Source organism: Pezoporus wallicus, unplaced genomic scaffold (assembly GCF_028554395.1).
Source record: "Pezoporus wallicus isolate ANWC-B61680 ecotype Strahan unplaced genomic scaffold, APGP_CSIRO_Pwel_v1 contig_2384, whole genome shotgun sequence".
Lineage (NCBI taxonomy): Eukaryota > Metazoa > Chordata > Aves > Psittaciformes > Psittacidae > Pezoporus > Pezoporus wallicus.
Genome location: NW_026640488.1, coordinates 7,013,782 through 7,041,000, shown reverse-complemented (window position 1 = coordinate 7,041,000; position 27,219 = coordinate 7,013,782). Strand labels below are relative to the sequence as shown.

Here is a 27,219-nt window from a genome sequence, read left to right as displayed (position 1 = left end):
GCAAGGATCCAACATGCACGCAGACCTACTGAAGTTTCTGTGTTTTGAATCTCATCAGCTATCAAAAAGCTGATTTTCTTTGTATGAGAGGGCAGTAAGGATTTCTGTAACATTTGCCATATATTTTCTGTTTCCAATATGCAGAAATATGGGGAGATTTCTAAGGGACTTACACAGCACTTCCTTACGCTTACTGGAACACAGCAGCCAGACAGGGAACAAGAAAGCACAATCCAAGAGAAGTGATGACTATCTTTTGAGATGTTTCTGGTGAACACACACAGTATCGTGCTTAGGAAAATAAAGCATGTATATGTGGCAATTCCTTGGCAATTTAAGAAAAATTACTTCATATAGTTTTCTTCTTACATGCCATTAGACAATTGTTTTAATGTAATTCAATACAGTTTGTGGCTGCCTCCAGACAGCTGAGTAATGGTCAAAATACCAACAGCTGGCAAATGACTCAATGGGATTTTTCATTCTCAGGCAGCCTGTTCTTTGAAGGATTCAGTCAGTATAAAGTCAAAACTTCCAAGAAAGAAGAAAGAGCAGGTAATTTGACAAACTGTGATGTTGGCTTTATGTAATCTGACTAGCTATTAATTCACGAAGCAGTCTAGAGAGATTTGTGATGCAAACTGATCTCTGTCTAGACAGAAAAAGGAGTGCAAAACACATCAGGATAGATAGAATGTACCCAAAAAAAGTATCTAAAAAACCTCCCTTTGCTTCTTAATTTCTTACTTATGTGAGTTCATGGAACATTTTTCTCTTACATAATTAATACTGACCTAGCAAAAAGCAACTGATGTTTCTGAGCACTAGAAATTGTTTATTGACAGTTGGACTTTGGTTAACAACCAGCAATTAAAGTCAACACAACTTGTTGCAATTTATGTAAAAATCCATGGAAGCTGTACACTTGGAAAAATCTTTACAAATCATGTCCATTTTTCAAAATTCTAAATACTTATTGTCCTGGGTTCAGCAGTAGCAGTCATGTTTCTCCTCCTTGGTAGCTGGTGCAGTGCAGTGTTTTGACTTTCGGCTCGGGAACAGAGCTGATAGAGATGTTTTGGTTTGGCCAAGGACTTTGTGAGCCTCATGCTCTGCCAGGGAGGAGGGGAAGCTGGGAGGAAGCAGAGACAGGACACCTGACCCAAACTGACCAAAGAGGTATTCCATACCACAGCACGTCATGCCCAGAATGTAACGGGGAGTTAGCCGGAAGGGCTGGGAGTCTGCAGGGTTGGAGGAGGTATCGGTCGGTGCTTGCTCGGGCTGGGGGGGGCAAGTTATGTCGGGTGGTGCTGAGGTGTTGTATTCTCTTCCCTTGTTATTTCCTTTATCGTTGTTATTATTGGTGGTAGCAATAGTGATCTGTGTTATACCTTAGTTACTAAACTGTTCTTATCTCAACCCGTGGGAGTTGCATTCTTTTCGATTCTCCTCTCCGTCCCTCCAGGAGCAGGGGGAGGGCAAGAAAGGGGGGGAAGTGAGCGAACGAATTACCTGACTGAGTTTAAACCACGACACTTATCTAGCATAGGCATGCTGGTTTCAAACCAGTGTTGCACATATATTCACCATCTGCATTGAATACCAGCTGTGTGTTTGCTTATGGACAACTTCCTCTGCAAGTAGTTTTGTCTGGCTTCTCAAGAGTCTGAACTGCATCACAAACCAGTGCTGTACCTACTGTATTTCTGGTACCCACTCAACTTCCTGCTGTAGAAGAATTAAAAGCCTTCATGGCATCCTATAAAACAGTATTACTACTAATACACGAAACACTCCTCATCATTTATGTCAAAAAGAAATATTTACATTTTGCCCAAACTTTATTTACATTCCCTTTGCAAGCACGGAGTCAATTCCTACACAAATAAGCCAATAAGTGTACTGTCATTAATTTTAGTGGAGAGTAAGACAGTGCACATTATTTAATAGGGTTTAGTAGGAACTGATACTGCACAAATCTTACAGGGATACTATTTAGCTCAATGAATGCAGGGAGAACAAAATACCGAACTGAAACTCTTTCGTAGGTTTTGAGTAGCAGAAGGGTTCTTATAAATATAGTACAATGGAATTACAAGCATGAAAGAAAACCCCAAACAACAGACTGCTGTGAGGCATTTACTACTGTTATGTCTATTAAACTGCAGTGATACAGATACCAAAATAGTATTTTGAGATGCCTTCCTGCTCTTGCCTTGCCACCTACCTTGAGAGTGGTATAAGATACCTTGATAGTAAGTAACTTTTATGTACCTGGGAAAACTCACAAAATACACCTTTCATGTAAGGATCCACTAACTAGGACTCTTTAGAAGCCTTCAGCTATCCTCTCTCGGGGTCTGCAAGCTAAGCAGACATGGGAAGCATGTACCATCAACATGGTGGTACAGGTATGTTACAAGGCTGGAAAGGATATTATTTTTTTGACTCAGAATCCCACCTTATATTTCCTCTTTCATTTAGTAGTTATGAAAGGAAATTGCTAGGTTTGTGAGCTATCATAAATATTCTTACTTATTCCACAGTAATATCTGTCAGGCCATACAAACCTTGCAGCTAGCAGTTCTGAACATTACTTAGTTGCCCATAAAAAAAGACTTCTAGCAAGAGGCATAATATACAATTTCCTTTGTATTCAATTATTCACAGAATGGAATTTGAACCTTTTGTCTCAAACAAACAAGCACTTCTCCTTTCTACTAGGTAACAGTGCATTCCTGCTCTGAAATATTTTGTTGACGTAGCATAATACACACTATGTTGCCTAAAGAGGGTGAAGGGGCAAAAAAAGATTACAAAAGGAAGCAAACATTATTCAGGATTGTGAGTTTTGACAGAACAGTTTTAAATCCACTATTAAAAGCAAAACCCTCAGATATGCTATTAAATTTGGACTTTGTAGAAACTCTGTGTAGTTTCAGTCCTTTCAGATCTTTTCTATCATGTTAAAGGAGACAAGTGAATGCAGTTCAAGTCATTTTGTAGAAAAGAAGCTCCTGGTAATAGTGACCTAGATATACCAGGTACTATTCTCATAGCACTGGTAGATTAAATCTAGAAAAGATGATACTACTTGATCAAGAAATAAGTTTCTCTGGGAAGGGGGAAAAGGTCAACCCATTGATCTGATTGTTTTGCCCTTTTTTAAGACAAATCTATTCTCCTTTATTTCTTTTCATATCAAAAGGATTGAAATGATATTGAAACTCTCCTTGAACCGTTCTGTACTGTAACTTACAATTTTTAAACCTTACAGTTTGGGTTATGATTGCCTACTGTTAGCACTTGGAGATTCTTCATTACAGGTTAATTTGGTTTTCTATCACTGTTCAATCCTTCACATAGCTCACATTTCAAGCCTCCATTAATTGAATCATTCAGTTACATGTACTGGGCATCAGCTGTTACTAGAGGTGATGCTGCTGCACACAATTAAATATTAACTGTCAGGACAGAGCATGTATGCGTGTGTGCATGCACACACGTGTGTATGTATATGCATATATGTATGATGGTCATGAAGTAAAATAGGTATATGTGTGTAGGTATATTTGTGAAGCAGTAAGAAAATTGAGTAACTGATAAAGAAACCAGGAGCTTTTTCCCTCTGCACCTCCTCTCCTTTCCACAAAAGCTAAGAGAAAGCTGCATTTCTCTTAGGATTAACCTGTCACTGCTGTTTTCTAGTCCATATCTTCATAGCCAAACTGCTTTTTGACAAACATCACTTAGCCACTATGTCTGTTCTCCCTGCAGTCAGACTGCCAATGCAACCCCCCAAATTTCATAACATCCCCCCATTGCTAAGGTCCTTCAGTTCAGAGACACTCTTTGGGAATACCCAGGTCTTAGAAAACTTTTTAGTTTTATCTTTTTGCTCCATAATTAAATCTCTTTCCAAATTCAAGCATATTCAAGCAAAACCAGCCACCCTCTTAATGCAAGGCTCAGACCATATCACTGTCTTGTCTTCTACACATTGTTTGACTCAGAAGAATTAAAGAACATTCTCAGTTTTTTAGCATCCACTTATTATTGAAGAAACCACCACAGCATATAAAGATGTATAATAGGAAAATGAAGCAGCCAGAGAAAAAACTTTAGTTGGAAAACCCCTTTGCTTTCTGAAACCTAGGACTTTTACCTTGAGAATAGGCTAGAAAAATTCTATGTGCCCTTGTTTTTGAGGATCAGCTTTTACTTGTATTTAAGACAGTTCATATCTGCCAAGCTAGACTGGCCAAACTAGTATTTAGTGGTTGGGTGTTATGAAACTCTTGCAAGTACAATTTGGGTAATGGAATTTTGAGGGATTTGTTCTTTTTCCTCAGTGGTATGCAAATTGCTCATTTTCTGAGAACAAAGTTTCCTTCAAAGTTTAAGCTGTGAGTCTCTCCTTGAGGGTCTAAGTGGAATTTACTGTTTAACTAATAAAGGAATTGATGTAAAGGACAGTGTAGAGTAAGGAAGGTGTGATAAAGAAACACTGTCTTTATGGGGGTTTCATATTACCAATGCTCAGCAGAAACACTTTTCTATTTATGGCTTCAGTACAAACTCAAAGAGCCAGTGAATCAAGAGATTATTTTTTCATATGATTCTTACCAGGTTCAGTTGCAGATCGTGGCTCTGTATATCACATCATAAGGAGGGGAAACAAACATGAAAAATATTAGAGATTCCATTAATGAACAGCAGTATACTGAATGAACACATTATACTGAAATACTGTAGACAAGTACAGAATCTGTGCAGACACATTACAAAATAAGGAAGAGCTAAATTGTCTGTTGGATGCAGTAGTTCAATTATTTCTTCTAGCCTTTACAATCACTGAAATGCGAGGAAGAGAGGACTCTATCCAAAACTCAATCCTGACAGACTATGTCACAATCTTTCCCCACCCTGTATGAATAGCTGCTTCAGATTACTGCCTGTGCTGGTTTTGGCTGAGTGTGGCTGTGCTGGATGTGCTAGAACTTCCATATGAACTGGAGTCAAAGGCAGCCAAGTGGTGTGCCACAACTGATACAGCTAATGTGTTTTACTCAATCCCTTTGGCAGCAGAGCTCAGGCCACAGTTTGCTTTCACTTGGAGGGGCATCCAGTACACCTGGAATCAACTGCCCCAGGGGTGGAAACATAGCAGGAACCAGCCAAAACCAGCACACCAGGCTAGGAGCAAGAGAATGAGGTCATTCCAATGATAAAGCTCATGGTTTGGTCCAAAAGGACCAGCGATGGAGATTGTAATGGATATACCTTTAAAATGTTGTAACCCATGATTTGAGTTGCATGCTACAGCAATTACTATAGCAGGAACCACCTGAGCCAATGGAGGACAAGCCTTACAATAACAGTGCATGTACAGCAGTGACCCAACCTCAGCTGGCTTTGCTGCCAAGTAACTCTATGCAACACACCACCTCTCCTGTCCTGAGTGTCCATCGTAACAGATGGAGCCCAAAATCATGCAGCAAATGAAGTCAACAGACATTTTGTGGGCATTTGTGGACATTTTACAGACATTTCACAGGGGTGGTCCATAGACTAGGGGAATGATACCTGTGTATTATGTCAAAGGCCGGGAAGGGGGTAGTGGTTACTAAGGGTGTATTAAATAGCGTGAGACCTGAGCATGAAGTAAATGCTATGGAATAAGGGATGCAGAATGTGCTGAGTTTAGCTGGGATAGAGTTATTTTTCTTCATAGTACCTAGTATGGGCTGTTTTGGATTTTCACTGGACCCAGTGTTGATAATTCAGGGATGTTTTACTTGTCACTGAGCAGTGCTTACAAAGAATCAAGGCCTTCTCTGCTTTTTACCTATTAAACTGTCTTTATCTCAGCCCACAAGTTTTCTCACTTTTACCCTTGTGATTCTCTCTCCCACTCCACTGGGGGCGAGTGAGCGAGTGGCTGCACGGGGCTTAGTTGCCAGCTGGGGTTAAACTACAACACTGCCTTACTTTTTTGGAGAATTCTGAAGTCCGGAGAATCTTGAACTTCAATGCCTTGTCGAAACCACTTAACATGAATGGGAGGGAGTCCTCTGACCCTGCATTCCAATACTACGACTTGTCCCTCAGACGCTGTGGAGTTTTGCAGCTCCTGAAATATATCAATCACAATTCAAATGAACCAGGAGCATTTTGTATTCTTAAAAATAGTCTTTTCTTCCCTTTGTAATATTTCAACTTTATTTTATTGTGTCATTTTATTTTCGCAATAGCCATTTTCTGTAAGCTGTATTTCATTCTGATTAAATTTAATATATGAGATATACAGTTTAAAATGACTGAATAGATTATTTTCAAATACATTCTTAACATGACCAAAGATGGAAAAGCTGTAGGACTATTTAATTCCTGAGATCATAATAAGCCAATAGTTGCAGTCTGACCTTTCATTTTTCACCCTTCTTCCACAACATGAAATTAAAATTCTGCAACTAACTACACATTGATTGACTTGGTCCTGAGAGAGTAGCTGTGCTGCTTTCAGGTCAACCTCTAGAATGTGGAGCTGTGTTTCCTGTGAGCCATTTATAACCAACCAAGCAAAATTAGATGACACACATGCTGTTAGGACATATTAGCTTGTGTATGGATGGCTTCTGAGACAGTATTATGGCTGGAAATTAATTCTTATGTATATCTGAAAAAATTCAGGAAGAATCTAAATCTTTTATGAAGAACTACAATGAGAGAGCAGAAACAGTATTTTAAGTAACAAAACTGACAGTAGACAGACACTATTTTTGCCTTTGTTAACTAACTTAAGATTACAAATCAAATTATAATAAATCAATTATTTTGTATTGTATTGGCTGTTGCATTCCCTTTCCAGGTTATTAATAACGTTTTAGGCTTCAGTGTAGCGAAGCATTTGAAGATAGGCCTAAGCTCAGAGTTATCCCTAGTTAGTCTATATAGATCTGTAGTTAATCAAATACATAAGAATTTTGTTCCATGGAAACCTAAAAATCTTTGGATTGTTACTTGAAGTTTGGATAGAAAGAAATTTACATCAGCCTGGATTAAGTATATTTTGTTGTTGTTCATATCCGGTTCATTTCTTGTGTAATTAAAATTTTGGTTTGGTATGTCCCAACTGGTTTAAGGTAGTTAATACTGGATTTCAGAGACAAGAGATATGAGGACTGGGAAGCAACAGTAGAGTTTTGATTGCTTTGGTAGTTACTGAATGAGGGCAGGATTTCTCCTGTTTCTACTCTTTCTAGAAAATTACCTTCCTCCCTATCTTGCAGTAACCACATTCTCTAATCCCTTGCACCTCCACTGTTCATTCTCCTGTGACATCTGCAGTACCAGTGCAGAATTCTGAGGGATAGAATCAGACCTTTATGATTTTTGCCATGAGAAAGGCATTATGATGCAGCCAAGCTAGACAGTTGTGGAGAACAAGGTTTCCTCTTCTGTCTAGGCAAAACTACTTGCTATTCCATATTAGCTTTCAGTCAACTATTTTTCTGAAGTTATAAGCAGAAATACCTTCTCTGCTTCATTTTTGACTTCAACAAGTTATGATGAAATAATAGTTACTGCTATGGAAATGATGTTTTGAGTAACTATGAAAATAATATTTTCAATTCAAGTTGTATTTTAGAGGTTTCCTACTGGACTACAGGAGTATGATATAAAAATAATTATGGATAAAACATACCTTTGTAAAAATGGGTGAAAAATAGATAGGCTTGGATCCATCCAGACGGTGAAGGCCTGAAGTAGGGCTTTGAACCTGCAAAGCAATGCAACAATGCTGTAAAACTGAAAGAATAATGGTTTCAATAATAGGGCCTGCATATATCTATGCAGTAATGCAAGCACTCAAATGTACAGTCTTATTATGGTGTTCTCGTTCTAGTTCTCGAGTGACATCACTATTTCAGATCTGTTTTATTTCTGAAATCAAAACACAAGCTCTAAAGGCTTCTGTACTTCCCATGAGAACTTTGTATCCAACTGTCTTTGCCTTGAAGTATTTTGAGAGTTTGACTCTTGTTAACTTCAAGTAAGCCCTTTGCACTGAAGCCTTTTTGCCTCTCCTGTTATTACATCCCTTGACTGCTGTAGTAATAAAAAAATCCAGGTACCTAAAAGCTTATCAAGTTTAGCCAAAAGAAGGGAAAAGAATTTACCCTGTACCATCTAACAGAGATTTTTATTTCATTTGCATTTTGATTTATATGCAAACTCTAAGTCATCCACAGTGGCGTTAAAACTTAGTATACACTAATGAACAATGATTTCCTACATTTAACATCTAGATAGTAAAATCTAATTTTCTCTAGAAGGCCCAGAGAAATTACAGCAGTATTTTATTTAAGAACAAAATTTAAAACATTTGCTAAAACATATTGTAGGCATTCATTTGTACTATATTCTTTTGGATTTGGAGCAAGTCACTATTAAGTGATATACTCTGTAATTTTCATCACCATCAGATCTGTCAGCTGCTCACATGCTGTGTTGATACACACTGTGTAAAATCCATATGTATATTTTTATGCCCCATTTACTGGATATATACTTAATTAAAGATCATCATTCTTAATATAGTAACATAAGTTTACAGTTCAATAACATAATTCCTCAAAATGACAGAGTTTTTCAGGACTTAAAAATGTTGAAATAAATTTTAAAATACTTTCACTAATTTAAAAATTGGTGTCTAAAAATACCTGCTGACTGGGCACAGAGATAGGCTGAATTACAGCTGTGGTGACTCCAGACTTTGGTGAAGAAGATCCTATTGTCAAGGAAACGGAAGTGGTTTTCTTTTGGGCCCTGAAAAAAAGGAAAACAGTAACACTTTATAATATCTGAAATCAGAATATGATAGTTTGTAACCTGTAAGCTACCTTGTATTTTCTACATCTTTAAATATATCATTATCAGCTGAAAAGATCAACATTGGAGGAAGCTTAAGTAGAACATGATCTCTCACTAATCTACACTTTCACATACAATAAAAAGTACTGATTTAAGATAGAAAATAAAATGCGTTTTGCTTCTTTAATTGCACGCCTCTGCATGATTGTTTTGGAGGCACATGGCTGAGTGATTACAAATGAAGATTTGGTTAGCTTACTCATGAATATGAAAAGTTGATGTCAGCAAAAGAGCTGTCAAGGTAGTACCAGACTTCCCTGACAGACCAAGCACATGAATACAATCTAGTTACAATGCTACACATTTGTATCACACAAGAGAAGAGGAAAAGACAAGACATGGACAAATATACCCCAGATGCTTATTTAGATCTAAAACTACCTCAGATTCTCCAGTGCCTCTTACCAAGAACATTAGAACAGCATTGGTTCTACTTCGCACACTTACTGTGGCATAGCTCCAGATTTTGATTTGAAAATTAAACTTTCACTTTCTGAATCCGTGGAACTGGCACCTGGAAAAGAAAGTATTTTCAGTAATCTCATACTTTTTTACTGATTTATTTAACTTTTAAATTCCAAAGAAAAAAACATGCTGCTTTTGCATTTCACTTTAAGAGCTGAGAATGCTCTGTAACAAACTATTGCAGTTTTTCATATATGATAGAGATAGAAACGATGTACATTAGACAGTTACAGAAATCATAACCAACTCTTTTTCCTTGGCTTTTAGCTGTCTTCCTCCATCTTGAAGGAAATACGGCCAAAAAAAATCTGGCTACTATTACTCTAGTGGAAATGTATAATTTTATTTACTTCAATGTTACAACTTGAAGCTTAAGCAAACATATGGCTTATATACAGATAACAAATCTTCAACCTTAAGTAAGAACAACTCAGTTGCTCAGACATTTTCAGACTAAACTTGCTTCCCATGATCTCCACAGTTCAGACTATTTATATTAACCTATACATAATATTTATGTACTGGTATTTCTTGCCAAGAAAGGCTTGATATAATGTATGTGTTTGGCAGTACCCTGTACTCACTTCTTAAAAAAAAAAAAGAAAGCATTTATTCCCTTTGTCTTAATTTTTCCAAAGAACAGGTACTTCACACAACATTTATTCTAAACATTTATGCAGGACACATTATTCCTCAAAGGATGTGTGTGTACATATGGATAGCTGTATTCTAATACAAATCATAAGGAATTCATAAGCTATATAAATAGTATAGCACAGACTGATTCCAATGAAACAAAGCTTGGACTGAGGTACCCAAGTACCCTATTTATTTTATTTTATTACAAAGTTCAGACTACAAAAATCAAAGCAACAAGTGGCACAGAAAAAGTAAGAAGAGAGAAGCAATGTCAAGTCTACAAAGTGGGTCTGCATGAAAGTATTCCTCATGAGCAAAGGATAAAGGTCTTGTGTGACTGGCCCTGCTGCACAGAAGTATGATGCGTGTCATCAAGACTATTAGCATGCAAAGTAATGCTTGTGCGACAGTCTGGTTTCCTTAAAGATCATGGGGAAGGAGCCTAACAACCTGGACAGCTCTCTTTCAAAGTTGCATGTTGTAAAACTTCAAGCCAGGACATCCACATAGTGAGACTTTGCTGAATCTCAAAAAAGGCATTGTTTTATTCACTGCATCTCTCTACCTAGCTGTTGCTAGCACAAGTGTTGCTTCTGTTATTGTAAGTTCACACAGTATTATATATTTGTACTATACCTGAGCATTTCTGAAAGTATGCTTCTGTAAGAAAAGTCTTACTAGAATCTGTAAGAGTCAGAAAAGTCTTGGGGATTTTGCTATTATATCCCAATGTAGGATGACAAAGCTCTGATATTAAAAGAGCGTTATGAAAGAAACCCTATAAATGCACATCTGTTATGATTTAGCTAATAGATAGTGAAAAGTTTATTGCTTTTTCAATCAAAAGCTATTAAATCATTTTGGTATGGTATTATTTAGGTTTGTTATGGCTATTTGTTATATTAATTTGGTTTATGCTTTCAGTTAATCATTTAAATTAATTTTTATGAGTTACAAAACTGGTAAAATAATGTTTGAAAATGCATGAACTAAAATAAGTATTCAATTAATATAATAATGTCTAAAATACAGTCCTCTAAAATAAAAAGGTAATAATTTTACTTATGGTTAAGTCATTTAGTTTCCTCAGAGAAAATAATATTTGAATTATGACTAATTTTGAAATGAGGAAATATCTTGACAAGTGCTAGCAGTATATACTGGACAAAACCAGTATGACTGACTTTTAACCCAACCTGAAGTCAGTGTACCAAGTATAAAGAATTATATCCTGCCCCTCTACTCTGCTCTTGTGAGACCTCACCTGGAGTATTGTGTGCAGTTCTGGTGTCCTCAACATAAAACAGACATGGAACTGTTGGAACAAGTCCAGAGGAGGGCCATGAAGATGATCAGGGGACCGGAGCACCTCCCGTATGAAGATAGGCTGAGAAAGCTGGGGTTGTTCAGCCTGGAGAAGAGAAGGCTGCGTGGAAACCTCATAGCAGCCTTCCAGTATCTGAAGGGGGCCTATAGGGATGCTGGGGAAGGACTCTTCATTAGGGACTGTAGTGACAGGACAAGGGGTAACGGGTTAAAACTTAAACAGGGGAAGTTTAGATTGGATATAAGGAAGGAATTCTTTACTGTGGGGGTGGTGAGGCACTGGAATGGGTTGTCCAAGGAAGCTGCGAATGCTCTATCCCTGGCGGTGTTCAAGGCTGGGTTGGACAGAGCCTTGGGTGACATGGTTTAGTGTGAGATGTCCCTGCCCATGGCAGGAGGGCTGGAACTTGATGATCTTAAGGTCCTTTCTAACCCTAACTATTCTATGATTCTATACTTACACATGACTAAAGACAACTCACTTGGGGCAGCCACATTTATGTGCACTGGAAGGAAGTTCAGAACTGAGGCAGGGATTACTGCTATCATGAAAATCATTATTGGTATTTCCAGTCAAATCTTTGTTTTACAGAGGGTATTACTTAAAAGCCAACCACATGACAAAAGCTCTGCTTGTTCGTCTTTTTCCATTCTTTACCTTTCCTGTACCTTAAATAAATGGCAATCTACCCACTGATTCTTGGGACATTCCTTGAAATACCTGAATTAATATGATGAGGTGCTCTAAATGTGTTGCATTAAAAGGAAGCAGAGGAACACCATAAAAATATCACCAAAGCAAATGTAATGTTAATATACAGAACCAAAACCAAACTTCATCTGAGTTATCTTTTCCTCTGTGCATCAAGTATCTTATTACGTCACCTCTTACCTTCAATGAATATTTCAGCTGATGTACTATCTGCACCAATGGAATTTGAAGCCACACAAGTATAGCGTCCAGTATCGTCTTCAAAGGCTTCTGCTATAATTAGTGAATGAAGTCCTCCGCTTCCAGAACGGATTTGAATGTCAGGGGAATTCTGGAGTTCTTTTCCTTCACAGAACCATCTGCAGCCCACACACATTTAGAAAGACAAAGAAAAAAGAACATAAAGGATTGGTTCAGGCTCATTGCACACAAGAAGACATTACACTCTGCTGCAAAAATCTAAATTGCTACTGAAATCAGCATATGGTGTTTTGAAGTGCTTAATGACATTTGCAAAGAAATAACCTGCTGGAATAAACTTTGTTAAAAAGGTAGTGAGACATTTCTGAATGCTAAGGAAATCATACACACCTATAATTTAAAACTGTTCCCCGTCCTGTTTTGGGAGAATTAATGCTTTCTGTGTGTCTTATGTACTGGCTTGCTTTGACCGCAGTCTAATTAATTCCATTTTAACTCACTACTCCATTCTTCCTAATACTCATCGATTCTCCACACAGGATGTTTGATTTTTGTCTGTCATGCCCAGTCACCCTAATATAATCCCATGGTACAGCTTCCATATTGCTAAACTTGAAACAGGTTTACTTTTGCCTTGGATCAGGAACATAAACTGGTTTTCTAGCTCTGGATTTTTATGTATGTACGAAATGCATATTCCACTACCAAAAAGATATGCCCCAATGCCAAATACACCCCAATACCAAAAAGATATTGCAATAAAAGCAATGGGTTTACGTACAGGCAAAACAGACACTTATCTGGGGTGACTTATGACTAGGCAAAAGTACAACCTATTTTGTTTACATGGGGTCAGTCAAGCATTTTCCAGGGCAGGCTGCCTGAAGAGCTAGTCCATGTTTTCAGCACACATTGCTGCCATGAAGGTACCAGCTCCCACCTTTATTCTGTTTGATTCCTTCATACCAGCTAGTCATAGTCTCATAGGCTACTCCCTGAGCTGTCCATACCTCTAGCAGCCCAGCAAGAAGAAGTGGATAATTCTTTACTTACAGGGGCTGCTATTCAGTTTTAAGAGGGGTGATAGATTGCTAAGTCATTAAAGGAAAATCATTGGGACAGCCTTCCTTCCGTTCTCAAATTCACTATATCCTGAAAACAAATTTTGCCAGGTCCTTCTGAGCTTGTTATTCCTGCTCCAGTCCTACAAACTCACTCTGATCTTTACCACTTTTCATTCCTTTCCTCTTATCCTATAATATAACCTGCACTTTTCCATGTTCTCTGTCCTCCTTTCCCTCTCCTTCCTCTGCCATCCCCAAATTCAAATCTTGCTGTGGTGAGGACAAAGACAAAAGGAAAAATTCTTGACAGCAAGCTTCAAAAGTGATCTTTCATTCTTCCCTCACCCATATATTTTTAATTTCCTACTGTGGGAAGGATTAAAAAAAAAAAACAACAAACCTACATCCACAGAAATTTAGGAAGAGTCAATTCAAATTAAAAGATGATTTTTTAAAAATAATTTGGAAAGATACAAAACATGCCAGCCAAAAAAAAAAAAAAAAAAAATGACATTTTTCCTTCAGTTTGTAAAGGTTTATGAGACAATTTTTGCAGTTACAATCCAGTAATACTTCAGAATCAGTCTTTATTTTTCCTCTCTAGGAAATTACATTCCCCCTGACCTCCTTCAAACAAAATAACCCCAAGGAGTTACACAATCCTCCTCTACCTATTTAGGAAAACCATGCAACACTACAGGATGACAGATACTACATAGTACGGTGAGGAGTCTTTAGAAATAAAGTGCCTCATTTTTGTTGTTCTTTTTTTATTAGTAAACTATACGTAATTAACAGAAGTAAAACATGTTATAAAACGTTCTAAAAATACTAGATTGTAAAACTTGAAATTACATGCTTATTTTAGAATGCAGAGTTAAGAAACCTAGTAGATTTACACATAAGACAATTCTCCTTTTTAACAGTCACAACTGTGGGCAAACTCTCTGTTTATGAACAATAGATCTTTTATTCCTGAAGGTGAAAAAATGTTGATAGTGGCATTAAAACCATATGTAATTGTCTTCTGTAATTAAAAGACTAACAAATTCCTTTTCTGTCTTCTGTTATGCCCAGATAGTGCACACAGAAAGTATCATCTTTGGAAGGAACTAACAAACTTCCATTTGTTTACTCAGCAGACCCTTTTGACCTACTTTTACAACTATTGGTCTTGGAGACAAATCTGTTCTGTCAACTTGACTGCCAAAATTAACATTTCTTCCCCTTCCTCCCCTCCTTTTCTTTCTTGTCACAAGTTCTCCTTTTTCTAAGCATAAGGACCTCTGCTACTACTTCTGCTTATTAGACCTTCAGAGTCCTAACCTCTGTGCAGCCTTTCCAAAGTTACATTTTAAATGATAGGCACAAGAGAGAGGTTAATTCAATTTCTAGACAATCAGAGACAAAAGCCTGTAATATGAGGCTCTACTTAACCATTAGTTCTATTTTCCTTTCCTTTCCAGAAACATCCTGCAAAGGAAAACCTCTCCTTCAAGCCTAACTGTTTTCTCAGATAGATCCCATTCAAGTTTCATGCAAATTGTATGGCTTTCAACTGTCTCCCAACTTCCATGCTCGCAAAACGTTTAAGAAACTGTGATAAGCATATGAATTCAAAATAAAAGTTCTTTTTTGGTCAGATGATGTTTAATAAGCAAACTGTTTTATTAGAAGAACAAGTTCTCCACTGTCCCTTGATTCATACATAGATACAGTCAGCCTTAACTAGTGGATCTGTTACTCAACACTGGTTGGGACTGAGACTCATTGCATCACATCAGTGACATACCACTGAAAACGAGTCCTGACCTGCTACATCAGACACTGTCCGCCACAGGGAAAAACGCATAAGTAAGCAATTCAATACAAAATTACCTCAACCATCATTAAGGTGATGTCTGATGAACGGGAAACAGGCCTGGTATGGGACTGCACTGTTTATTGTGGAAAGAATTCACCTTTACGATGGGCAAGAGCAGAATTATTTGAAAGGAAGAACACTGGAATACACTTAGATATAGTCTTTTTTCTAGTTGTGGCTTTTTTTTCTTTTCTGCCTATGTGTTGATAAACAGAGAAGATTAATTAACATGACTTTCATTTGGAGATGACATCAAAATTAAGTTAATGAGAAAATACTCAACTGAAATACTTGTCCTGCAATAACTTGCTAACAGCCAGTCTAGTTCAAGGGAGTTTGTGAATTAAAAAAAGGGTCAGGAGATAAAAATAAATGAAGCATTTTTTTCCCAAACACAATTTGAATTTTAGTTATCCATCTTTTGTGTAGTATGGGCTATTATAGAGCACAAAATGGCTACCTACAGGCCTCCTCAGCCTTACTGTCATTATACTTGGAATAGGCATGGTAAGAGGATTTTCAGGTCCTAAGGACTGAAAAATACTCAACAACAAATCTTTGAAGCATTCTCTCTTTCTGAAGAGGGATCACCAAGCAAGCAACAAATCACTATCAAAGGGAGACTGATCCAAAGAAACCAGGAGAACTTACGGCTAAACATGGAAAACCAGCCACAAAGCAAAGTATTACTTGCTTTTGCAAGCACAAAAATTCCAGCTTTACGGTAACTAGGGCAGCATTAACTCATGTCAGGCTACTTCAGCCTACTGATCCTCTTGGGCATAAGAGGATTATTATCTAGCTGTAAGAAAGCAATAACACTTCTTGAGAGCCAAAATACCCCAACCTAAATCAAAACCAAAAGACACTGAAAGTAACAGAGGAATAAAGGTGCTGCAGATGCTTTGCGAGAAAAAGAATTCCCTGTAGAGAGAATATGGGTTTTAAACACATCTATTTCACAGGTTCTGGATTCCAAGTACAAACATTATCTACTCATCTCACTATCCCTTCGTTGTAGGTTCTCAATATTGTATAAAGTGTGCAGATAGAAACAAACCAGGCAGAGACACCAACAAAAGGTTTAGCATATGTGTGTATGTATCAGTCCCCAGAATAATGCTCAGGCTTGCATCCTAGGTATATTCCTGCAGGCCATGCTAGCATTCATGCAAATGTGTAGAGTGTAGAGAACTCTCCCCTTAAAAGAGAAGAGACATTACTGTAAGATATCAGATAAAGGCTGGCAAGAAAAAAGTCACATGAAAGTAATACCCATTTCATGTAACTGGAATTCATTTTATTAGTCATTAAAGTGTCTTGCCAAATTTTAAACACTGAATTTCTCTGTTCTTTCCTATGTTCTTCATACTCTTTCCTCCATTTCTCTTCCTGCCTGCAATTCCACTGTACCACTTTTTGCCTTGCCTTTTCTTAACTTATACTTAGTTTTCACCTACATTGTATCTGTTCTATGTTAAAACAATAGCAATTAAGCATTTAATGCAGACACTGAAACACAATCACTAGACTGGAAAGTCAATACTCCAAGGAAGCAAACCAGAGGGATTTTGGTAGCAGGGGTACTACAATTGAGATACTCATTTTTCACGCTTCAAAGCCTACTTGGCTATTCCACTGGCTACATTATTGCATGACAGCAAAACTAGAACAGCCAACAAAAAGGGACAGCCGGATGCCAGGTAAGCAGCAGTTCATGCACGCTGACATCAAGCAGCAATCACACAATACATCTATCTTTTTCAGTCATTTTCATGCCCTCACAATCCTCCATGCTTGGAAATGCATATGAGCATGTGTGTCTCGGATTTTAATGACTGCGAACAAAATATAAACAGAGTTGAACAGTACAATGACTGAGTAACCACCAGGGCCTTAAGAAAAACAGCTCAAGGTTCTCTCTAATGCATAATCCTGATGGAACTTGCATTTTTTGAGAGTCACTGAGGAAGAGAGAGGTTTTCCTTTCTGCACACTCTTAAAAGTTAATTTAAAATGGCAGCTGTAGTGAAACTTTAAGATACAGCCTTGGGGAAGAATTGTAATAGGGAACTCTGACCACTACAAAAAAGTGCAGAGAGATAAGCTATAAATTAAAAAGTAATTTTATCCTTAGTGGTGTTAAGTATTTCCAGAAGAAAAGTTAAAATGAAATACTCTGACGTTCCTGAACTGTCAAGAGTCAGCATTTCCATCACAATACTGTGTAACCTCCATTCTTGTTTTTCTCCATTGAAGTTTAGCAGTCCAACACTTCCAGACTGTAGAATACTACTACATAAAGAATTTAACTTGATTTTTAATAGAAATCAACTTTGCCATGTAAGATTTAGATATACTGCAGTAATCAGATTATTCAGATGCTTGTTCTTTGCACGTTACTCAATTTTTGCACAATATATAATTATTTGTATACACAATTCATAAAAGTCATCAAAAAAATACACACATACTTAAAATATTTGTATTTTGTAATCTTGAAAGAAAGTTATGATCTTAATGTAGATGCTGCTGCTTTGCCTGAACCCTGAGTTAAGCAATTAGAAAAAGGCTCTACATACTGACAACCACAGAAGCCAATCTTTTAATTATAAAAAGTGTTATAAACAGTATACATTATATATTTATTCAGAATTTAAGTCATTCTTCAGGTGTTGCACAGTGTTCTCCAAGCTCTCACACATTTCAGTGAGGACTTCACATCCAGCTGAGTAAATTGCATGATTAGGTACTTGGGGACCAAAATTGCCCTCTCAAAGTGTAACAGAAAATGGCAAGAGAACATCAAATGGCTGTTATTTTCAAGACACTCGTCAACATTTCAGCTTGTCCTTCCTACAAGTTAATTCTGCTCCCTCTGAAGTCAAGCTTTGCATTGTGCAAGGATGCAAAAAGGAAGGTGTGCAGAAGGTAATAGATGTGACCAGCTGAGTTATGGGCTACAAAGCTTCCAGGAACAGTGAACAATGGATTCTTGTCACTGACTGCTGGCTTCAGCAACTCCAAAGCTCATGTTTTTAGCTTATTCCTGTCATTAGGAAAATTCCTTCCCTACATTCCTGTGTAGGTTTTCCACGTTTGTTTCTGTTCATTTTACCTGTGTGATAAGGATTCTGCTCCACTTCAGCATTTCTTCTGGGGAAGTAAATGGAAAATTAGTTTGAGATTTCGACAGCTCCAGACAAGATACTCAGGGTTACAGCCCGTAGCTCATATCATTCTCTCCTTGGGTACTGCACTGTTCCACAGCCTTACATAGCTGGGCACAGCGAATTATGGAAGAAAAACTGTATTGCCAGACTTGACTCAAAACTAATTGCTTGTCTTAAAATCACAGGATTAGCTTTAAAGTTTGTAATTCTTTGGGTTTTTTTGTGTTTGTTTTGTTTTGTTTTTAAGATTGTATCTTGTCCCTTTGCAATTGTTGGCCTCATTTCATAGCTTTCAAGTGAAGAAGCTTTTAAAGAATGTATTTATGATGGAGGCCTTTAATTACCCAAATGATACATTCATGCAAGAAAACACAAAAGTGACACTAGAAAGTAAGAAAATTAAATACAACACTTAGCAAAGCAAAGATTTATAATTGCCTAACTTCCCATATAGCAAATCCTTTACAGAATGTTTTCAGATTTTTTGTTGGTTTGTTTGTTTGAGAGTTTGAGAGACAGAAAGTCTTAAAAGATGTGGCCTTGGTATGGGAAAAGCATAAACAGTAATTGATATTTTTCTACATTTCTCATAATCTGAATACATACCATGGAAAACTACAGAAGAACGTAAGAATGTAAAGAAGAATGAGATAATAAAGCAAAACCGTTCTAATTCAGTAAAATTTCATCGTTATGCACTGCATACTTCTGTGTTAACCCTGCTTTCTTATAAAGGTCTAGAAACAAATGATGTGATGAAGTGTCTGGATGTAAGGGAAAAAATGGTGAGACTGCAAGGATATATAATGAAGACATTTAATGCTAATTTTTTTCTTTAAAGAAATCAGAGATAATATAACATACAGACAGGAGGTACTTGCTCTATGATTTACTTGGATATGTAATCCAAAGCTATTTAATCGTGATTAATAAACATCTCTGCCGTAACAGGCCGCATAGGAGGCTAAGGTCATGTTCCCTAATGGATACTCACTTCTTGCAGGAGTAACTTTTTTTAGAAGTGGATATATTCACCATTTTTTTAGAATTCTGATTATAAAGACAATATCTAAATACTTAACAGAAGAACAATAAAGAATTTAGCAACTTTCTTGCTGAAGTGGCTTCAAAGCCTCCTAAGTACATTTATGCCATACAGCAAAGAAGCCAGGGAAGTGACTTCTTGTTGACAGTACTGTGGTGCTGGGCAAATGATATTTCAGAAACGCACCTAATGGTATCCAAATGAGATACCACATTTCAGGTAATCCTGTTTCATCATGCAGAACAAAGGCATCTGTGCAGCTACATTTATTCAGTAGGAACAGCAAGGAGATCGTATTTCTTTAACTGGCTAAAGAAGCAGTCAATATCAAAGAAAAAATCTGTATGTTTCCCCTCTCCAAACAGGATGAACAAATATCTTATGCTTATAAAGAAATTTCTTCTAAAAAAATATTGCTTATGTTACAATCAGTCTTCATATATGAAATAACAGAATGCTGAACTTTATGCTTAATAACTTATTTTCTATTTCTGAAGTCCAAAGTTGAAAGCCTACCTCATATCCTATTTTATCTTTGCCCTCTGCCCCAAATGATTTATCTTTCTTCCTTATCTCTGTCCATCACCAAAAGACAAAGCATCTTCTCACTCTTGATCCTAACTGCATGTTTTCTGAACACAGAAGCATTTACCAGGTGTAGGTGTAACCCATAGATTTCACAGGCAGTTTCAGAAGCCTTGCACAGAACTTTATTTTCTGTATTTGGGTGCAAGCCCATGCTATAAATGTGTCATTTTCAGAAGCAGCAATTTAACTGACAAATCGATGTGGATTGATATTTTTGTTTGTTCTATATTTAGGTAATCATCGGATCAAGAAAGAGAGAAAATAATGTGCAATTTAAGGATGAGTTATGTAGTGCAAACTGCAAACCATCTTTTACAACAAGCATGGTGATCATTTGCCACACATACAGCTAGTTATTTAAAAATAACAGTGCTTTCTCATTTCATTGAGTAGCTTCTCTAAGTGAATTTGGGCATATATAGATTTACAAATTATGTGTCTATGTTCAGATATGTAAATAAAAAACACAAGAAAAACCGCAAGAATAATTTATATGTAATTTAAGATACCGAGGTTTCCACACTTTTATCTGCAAGACATTTTTGAAGGCTGTTGGACTCATTAGATAACTGCAGGTAAAATGTAACAAGATTTTCCACAGCAGTCATTTTCTTCAGAAAAATAATCTCATTACAGAACAAGTGATTAACAATGCTTAATGTAACAAAACTATATTTAACGTAATAATTTCTCTACATCATCTCATACAGTTTCTTCACTCTCTATTTTCTGCACCATTATTTTGTACTTCACAAATAGTAGTGAGCTACAATAGCCAGTTATTTATATATATATTTAATACACACATGTGTATAATATACACATATATAAACATACACACACATGTTTTTTTCAATATCACTAAATACAAGATATGGCAAAATAATTGAACAGTTGCAAATTTCCACTTATTATTAGCCCTCCTCTTAGGTTTGGAAAACGGCTGTTTGTTTCTTTGTTCCATAAATACAGTAGTAAAATGACCTGTAGCCTCTCTGTGTTTCAGAGTTAATTTAATAAAATAAATTTAAAAAAAAAGGAGAGGAGAACCCCACAACCCAAACCCTGTGAATACTAATGGATCATAATCTGGTTTGCAAACTTCAAAATTATTTTAAATGCATTAAAAAGGAAAGGAAAAGGGAAGGAAAGAGGAAAATTCTTTGGCGTTCTGATCTTTCTACAAATGCCATTCTCCATAACAAGTTAGTAAAACCAAAACAAAAGCCAAAAAGCAGGACGGCAGATACAGAAAAAGTACTTCAGAAGACTTCACACTAAAATCAGCAGGTGCTCCCAGCACTGACAGCAAGAATGAAGGAAAGTACAAGTTCGAATTGAAGCAGCCAGAGTACATACAGTGAGTATACATTCATTTCATTCCTTAACATTCCATAAAACTTTCTCATTTTGTCTTTTCAGGTTTCATATTTTGATGGAAGCTTCTTTTGAAATATCTTGCACATTTCCACCTCCACTGCAATGTAGCCAATAGCTTGTTGCCAATGACAATCAATGTGTAAGCTGCTTCCATGTATCAAAGCATGAAGACAGAAGAGCTTATAAATGTGAAGAAAGAGGAACTGCAGGCATAAACCAGCTGATTGCAGTTCTGTCCCTAATATTACTGTAGATGCTTTAATTATTTTGTTAATGTAAAGCAGGTTTAAATGATCACCAGTTACAACCCTTTGTTTTCCACACTTTTATACGTTTATATTCTCAGAGGATTATCACAGAACTGTGAAATGCTCTATACAGGATTCAGCACTGGAAACACGCACTGTTTGCATTTAAGTAGCTACTGCATAGGAGCCCCTATAGTTTTAGGGCATTCAACGCCAGACACTGAGCAATAATTTCTTTCTTTCTGACAGATAATTAAATTGACTGGTTTTGTACAACTTCCTTCTTGGGCCTGGAACATCTTACCCTGAAGTCAAAGTGTGGTAGACATTACCCTCATTTCAGATTGTTCCACTAATTCATTTGTCATTAAGTCAAGCAGACCCCTTCTGATTGTGTCTGTAGTTGTGCCAGCAGAAAATGATTTATTTGCTGTTTTGTTTCATGCAAAGATTATAATCTCTTCCCCAAAAAGTCAGAATATTAGATTTCCAAAGTGGAGATGCTCTTCTGTTTTTTCACCCTGGGGCTAAAGGAACCCTTTGCTACACATGGAAAATACATACATACAAACAAATTTTCCTCCAAAGATAATCCAGGAAACTCTGCCTGCTTTATTTTCTATCAAGCATCCTCAAATATCTGTTTAAACAAAGTTACAGAAACATAACCCATACATTTTAAAAAGTAGTCTCCAAATGCAGCCAGCTCTGTACTGATAATCAATAATAGGGGAAACATATGAGAACAGAATTACAGTTTAGTGCTTTAGAAAAGCCACACATATTACTATTACAGATAACATCCCTGGTTTCATATGGGCTGTTCTCAGACTCAGCATGTGGTGGAACAGCCAACTTGAGCAGCATACTATGCCTCCCTTATTTTATTCCACTGTTTCCTCCCTTCATCCATTTTTCCCATTCTGTTAGGCATACCCTCATGTGCATTTTCAGGAAGAACACTCACCATAATTTTCCAGAGTGTTTAGCACATGGTGTATCTTGCTAAACATAAGCATTAGACAAACTGGTAACAACAGTCTAAACAGGATCTAATGGTTCAGAACAGCAGTTCCCACTCATCTACAGTGAACATCGGCAATCACGCAACGAATGTTCCCATCTCTGAAATAGGTGAATAAAATGAATCTCTAAAGAAAAGCTCAATGAATAGCACTTTCAGCCTCAAAACTGTAATTGGACATGAGAAAATTAGATATGCTTTATTATTGAGAAACTGAGGAACTTTGTCCACTGTCACCAAGGAAAGGTAAGGGTAAGGTCAGAACTCAGCTCCCACTGCCAACCCTAAAACCATGTCCATGCACTGACCAGGTCTCCAGAATAAGAGCAGGTTCTGACCTTGCATTACCAAATGTACTGTTAGCCATAATATTATTATACAATCTTTTTAAAAGCTAGCAGATTGGAACAAAGAGACTGATGCAAGTTATTCTAGCACTGCATGGAAATCAGTAGTGGAGTTTCATTTGCCTGCTGTTGTAGAAAAATGTTACATGGCCACCTGCCATTAACTCTGAGGGTGGTTATGCACCTAAGTCTCCAACATGTGCACTAAATAACGTAACTGTGTTCACTGAAATTGCAGATACTTGACTTATACACACCTAGGTTTACATCAAGTTACCACTTCTGGTATTCGACTGGAAATTACCGTGATCATGGAAGGGAAGAAAAGAAATAAAATTAAAAGTGGTGAAGACAGTTAAAGCAGGTTAAAAAAAAAAAAAAATCAAAGAATTTAATAATCACATGTAAAACGCTGAACATTTTTCAGACCCTAAGAACTGTTGAGGCTTGCAGGATTAACACAATTGCTTGTCTAGCTGAAATGGAATGCGTATCATCTATAACTGAAATGCCTCTCTTAGCCATCCCTTCTAACTGTATATTCCTTTGACCAGAAATGCATTTTGAACTAGTGTGCTGCAACTGTTTTGCCAATATGGGGAGGGGAACCTCTTACAGAGATGCCCAGCATTATCTTACAGTGGAATAATGTTATAAACTTTGAGGGAAGGACTGTAAAGAGTTAAAAGTAAAGAAAAAGATGGAACGTTATAAGGGTAAAATTGCATTTACAAAGTTGAAATTCTATACATAAGGTAGATTGCATTTAATACGATTGCAGTGAGCTGGTTAGTGGCAAGTTCCTGGATGGCGATACACATTTCAGATGAAGCAGTAATGCTTCTCAAAACCATAATACTGGGGAAGAAGCTGGGAAGTATTTTAGACCAATTGCTTTAGTTCACAGAAAAAAAAACCAACAACATTAAATCATGAAACCTTAATAACCTGGAAATCAATGATAACCAAAAAACCTGTCCATCCAGGGAGTGCAGCCTAATTCATATTGAAAACACCAAAGTGGCATTGGTGGAACTTGTAGGTTTACCTGGAAAACTGGCAGATATCTTGCTGGAGTTAAGAAAGGTAGAAAGCCATGACATATATTGCAATCACCGTGATTTTTATAGGCCCATTTAACTGATGCTTACAGAAGACAGTTATTTAAATTATTGTGACTGAATAGATAAACCTTTTTATTTGCATCTGTGGCATTAGCTAAACTAGACCAGATTAAATACAAAATGAAACCCTGCATAATGAATACAAAACTGTTTTATTCTTATATGAATACTGTTCCTACTATGATCTCCCTTTTTCTTACTTCCCAGTTACTTCCAAACTAGTCAGTAAACACAACTTTGCTGACCAGAAGATAAATCACTTGATTCACACAGGTCAGGTCAGCGACTTAGTAGCTGAGAACAAGGGAAAACAGCTGTCAGCAGTTTTGTCAGTGCCTTGCAGTAAGTATGCAGCAGTCAAATCTAGCCAGTGAGGCTCAGCCTGCAGAGATGGGCATCATTCTGCAGAGTGTCAGAGGATGTAGAGAACAAGTAGCCCAGCACTGACTACAGTTTTCAATATGAGCAGCAGCCTTGAATGGCTGGGGTGTCAACAGAGGAATCTGCCATCACTGAAGCATTCAAAATTAGGATGACCTGTACTCACAGTCTGTTTCATGTATTTACCGATAACAAGAGTAGCAACTGTATAGTCAGAAGAGATGGTTTGGCTGAAGACAGTGACATACAGCTTAAAGCTCTCAAAAATTTTGATTCTGATCATTACACTTTTCAAGTCCTAAACCTAAAACAAAGTCCTCATGGAAGTGTCCTCATGTCCTCAGGACCATCAGGAAAATAAGATCAAATGAGGTTTTCATATAGTTGTGTGAGCTACCCAACAATGGATATAATCAAAAGTTCAGAAAAAAAAACCCATGTCTTCTTGTTTTCCAAAAATAAATCAGTGGTAAGCACTTACATTTTGGTTCTTGGGGTTTGGTTTGTTTGTTTGCTTTTTAATCAACAATTTTCTAATATTTTCTTGTTCATAAATTAAATCAAAACGTTGTAAATAAAGAGTATTCTGCATTTTGGAGTCTTGACAATTTTGTGGTTTGAATGTTTTTCTTTAGTAATGCCTAAAACAATAAGCAAATGCAGAAATTCTGATCATTCAAGTTCAATTCTTTTTCTTTCTATATAGTGTTTTCTTAAGTTTTACCTATTTTGAACTTCTTCACTTTTGCTTGACAGAAGTTAAAGAATCAAGTCTCAGAAATAACGCAGCTAATTTGCTGCATTATTGCTATTTAACCATTTTTAAATGGTTAAGTTTTTGGTGAAAGTTTTTCTTAACTTATGGACGCAGTCTTTGCCAAATACGCTGAAGTCTACTTCATACAGCTAATTCTTACTATTTTGCTTGCATTCTTTAATTTGTAATTCAGACTCAGTGACGCTGACTACTTTCTTATATAAGTACAACTGGAAAATTTTGAGAAAACTAATTAAAGAGAAATTCAGCAGAAGAAATTACTGAACCTAGATCTGAGGTCACCTGTATAATCATTGAAATACAACAAACAATCTAAAAATTGACTTTGTTTCAATAATAGTTTAATATCCATAAGAGACAGAGAACTTCAGACCTTTTGCAAACACATTTGTAACATGTTTAATAGTTTCTGAGCCTACAGGTCTGGACTGAAACTGAACGCTTTCTGAATTATTTTCCAACATTAACTAGCATAACACTGCATCCGCAATACTGATTATACCTGTTCTGATTCATAATGTAATATTATCAAATACATTTTCCACAGTTGCTGGTGAAAAAAAAAGAAAAAGAAAAAGGCCTGATCTCTGTGTAACAGCTACCATTTTTACAAGTAACTGTACTTCTCTTTGCCATGCTGTTTCCTTATATCCTACCTCAGAGGTAAGTACAATAACAGACATCGCAAAAAGCTCCCATTGAAACAGCTAAAATAAAATTCAAGACTCTGGACTCCCAGATAACACCTGCGGTGTCTTAGGACAGATTTAGAGTGTGTTATATGAGAAGGTCTAGCTGAAACAGCAGATAAGAGGAAGGAAAGGGTGGGGGAAGGAAAAGTGCCGGTCCTCAAAGCCTCAGTTCTCCCAAGGCAGCAAAACTTATGCCACCATTTCCTCAGCATCCTTATACATAGCATCCCTTTACAGAAATTACGTAACAGCCAAAATGTGACCAACTTGGTTTATGCAAATAGGTACCTATCATTAGGTGAACTGCTGCATTCATGTGCATTTCAAAATCCACAAGGACTCTCTTTAGAGGAGGATTACATTCACCACTTAAACCAGACATGAATCGCAGGTATCACCTTTGCCTGATTAATAACAATTAACTTATGCTACCTGTTCAGCTATCAGTTAAAAGTACCTTTACACACTCTCACTAGCTACAACACAGCACGGTTCTCACTTGAGACTTTGATTTCAGGCTTATCAGACAAACTTATATCCATCATTGACAGCTATCAATACAGTATGATCCAAAAGTGTGCATGTATCCTTGCTTTGTGTCTTGGTCACTGCCTGTGTATCTATGGCTAGTGACTGCTTACTCCAAACATTCATCACTTTCAAGATTCTCCCCACCTACCAACATACAGTGGTATAGCCAGCCATGCCTCAACACCACGCCTCACAGCCGTTATGAAAACTGAAACATGAAACAGTATCAAAAGCAGGTTTTACTGGAAAATCAAAAATTCCACAGGAATCCACAGATTGACAGTCAACACTCAAGACTGCTTTAAAGTCCACTCCTTTTTGCAAAAACAAGGATTTACGTATGCTTGCTGTGGCCCATGTAAATCCTGGAGCTCCTTGATCCTTATTTCCAGTTCTTCTGCATCATGCCTCTTTCCACTGCTTGAAAAACTGACTAAAGAGAGAGGATCTATTTTACATATGAGCACTGCAATGCAGATTGCATCAGCATTACAGTCAGAAAAAACATTTAAGTAGTCATTACATTTGAGAATAATGACAAATGTCAATCTAGTCACAGGTTAATACCTGCACACCCTCAGCAGCCCTAACAAAGCTGGCCTTGAGATGCGTCTCAAAGAACAGAATTCCAGTCTTTACATGAAGACACAGAGATATTCCCATCTTTACTATGTAGCAGAATCTTACCACCTCTGTT

The 27,219-nt window shown here is 37.0% G+C and overlaps 1 protein-coding gene across 1 annotated transcript in view; it reads right to left on the bottom strand.

The window, feature by feature from the left end:
- Window positions 1–27,219, bottom strand: part of PALLD (palladin, cytoskeletal associated protein) — a 195,336-nt gene that overhangs the window by 113,736 nt on the left and 54,381 nt on the right. The window contains exons 3-8 of the mRNA XM_057419221.1: window positions 12,263–12,441; window positions 9,388–9,454; window positions 8,730–8,835; window positions 7,712–7,786; window positions 5,995–6,136; window positions 4,630–4,653 (exon numbers count right to left, since the gene is read on the bottom strand). Coding sequence (XP_057275204.1) covers window positions 4,630–4,653; window positions 5,995–6,136; window positions 7,712–7,786; window positions 8,730–8,835; window positions 9,388–9,454; window positions 12,263–12,441 — 593 coding nt within the window. The remainder of the gene's footprint in view (window positions 1–4,629; window positions 4,654–5,994; window positions 6,137–7,711; window positions 7,787–8,729; window positions 8,836–9,387; window positions 9,455–12,262; window positions 12,442–27,219) is intronic.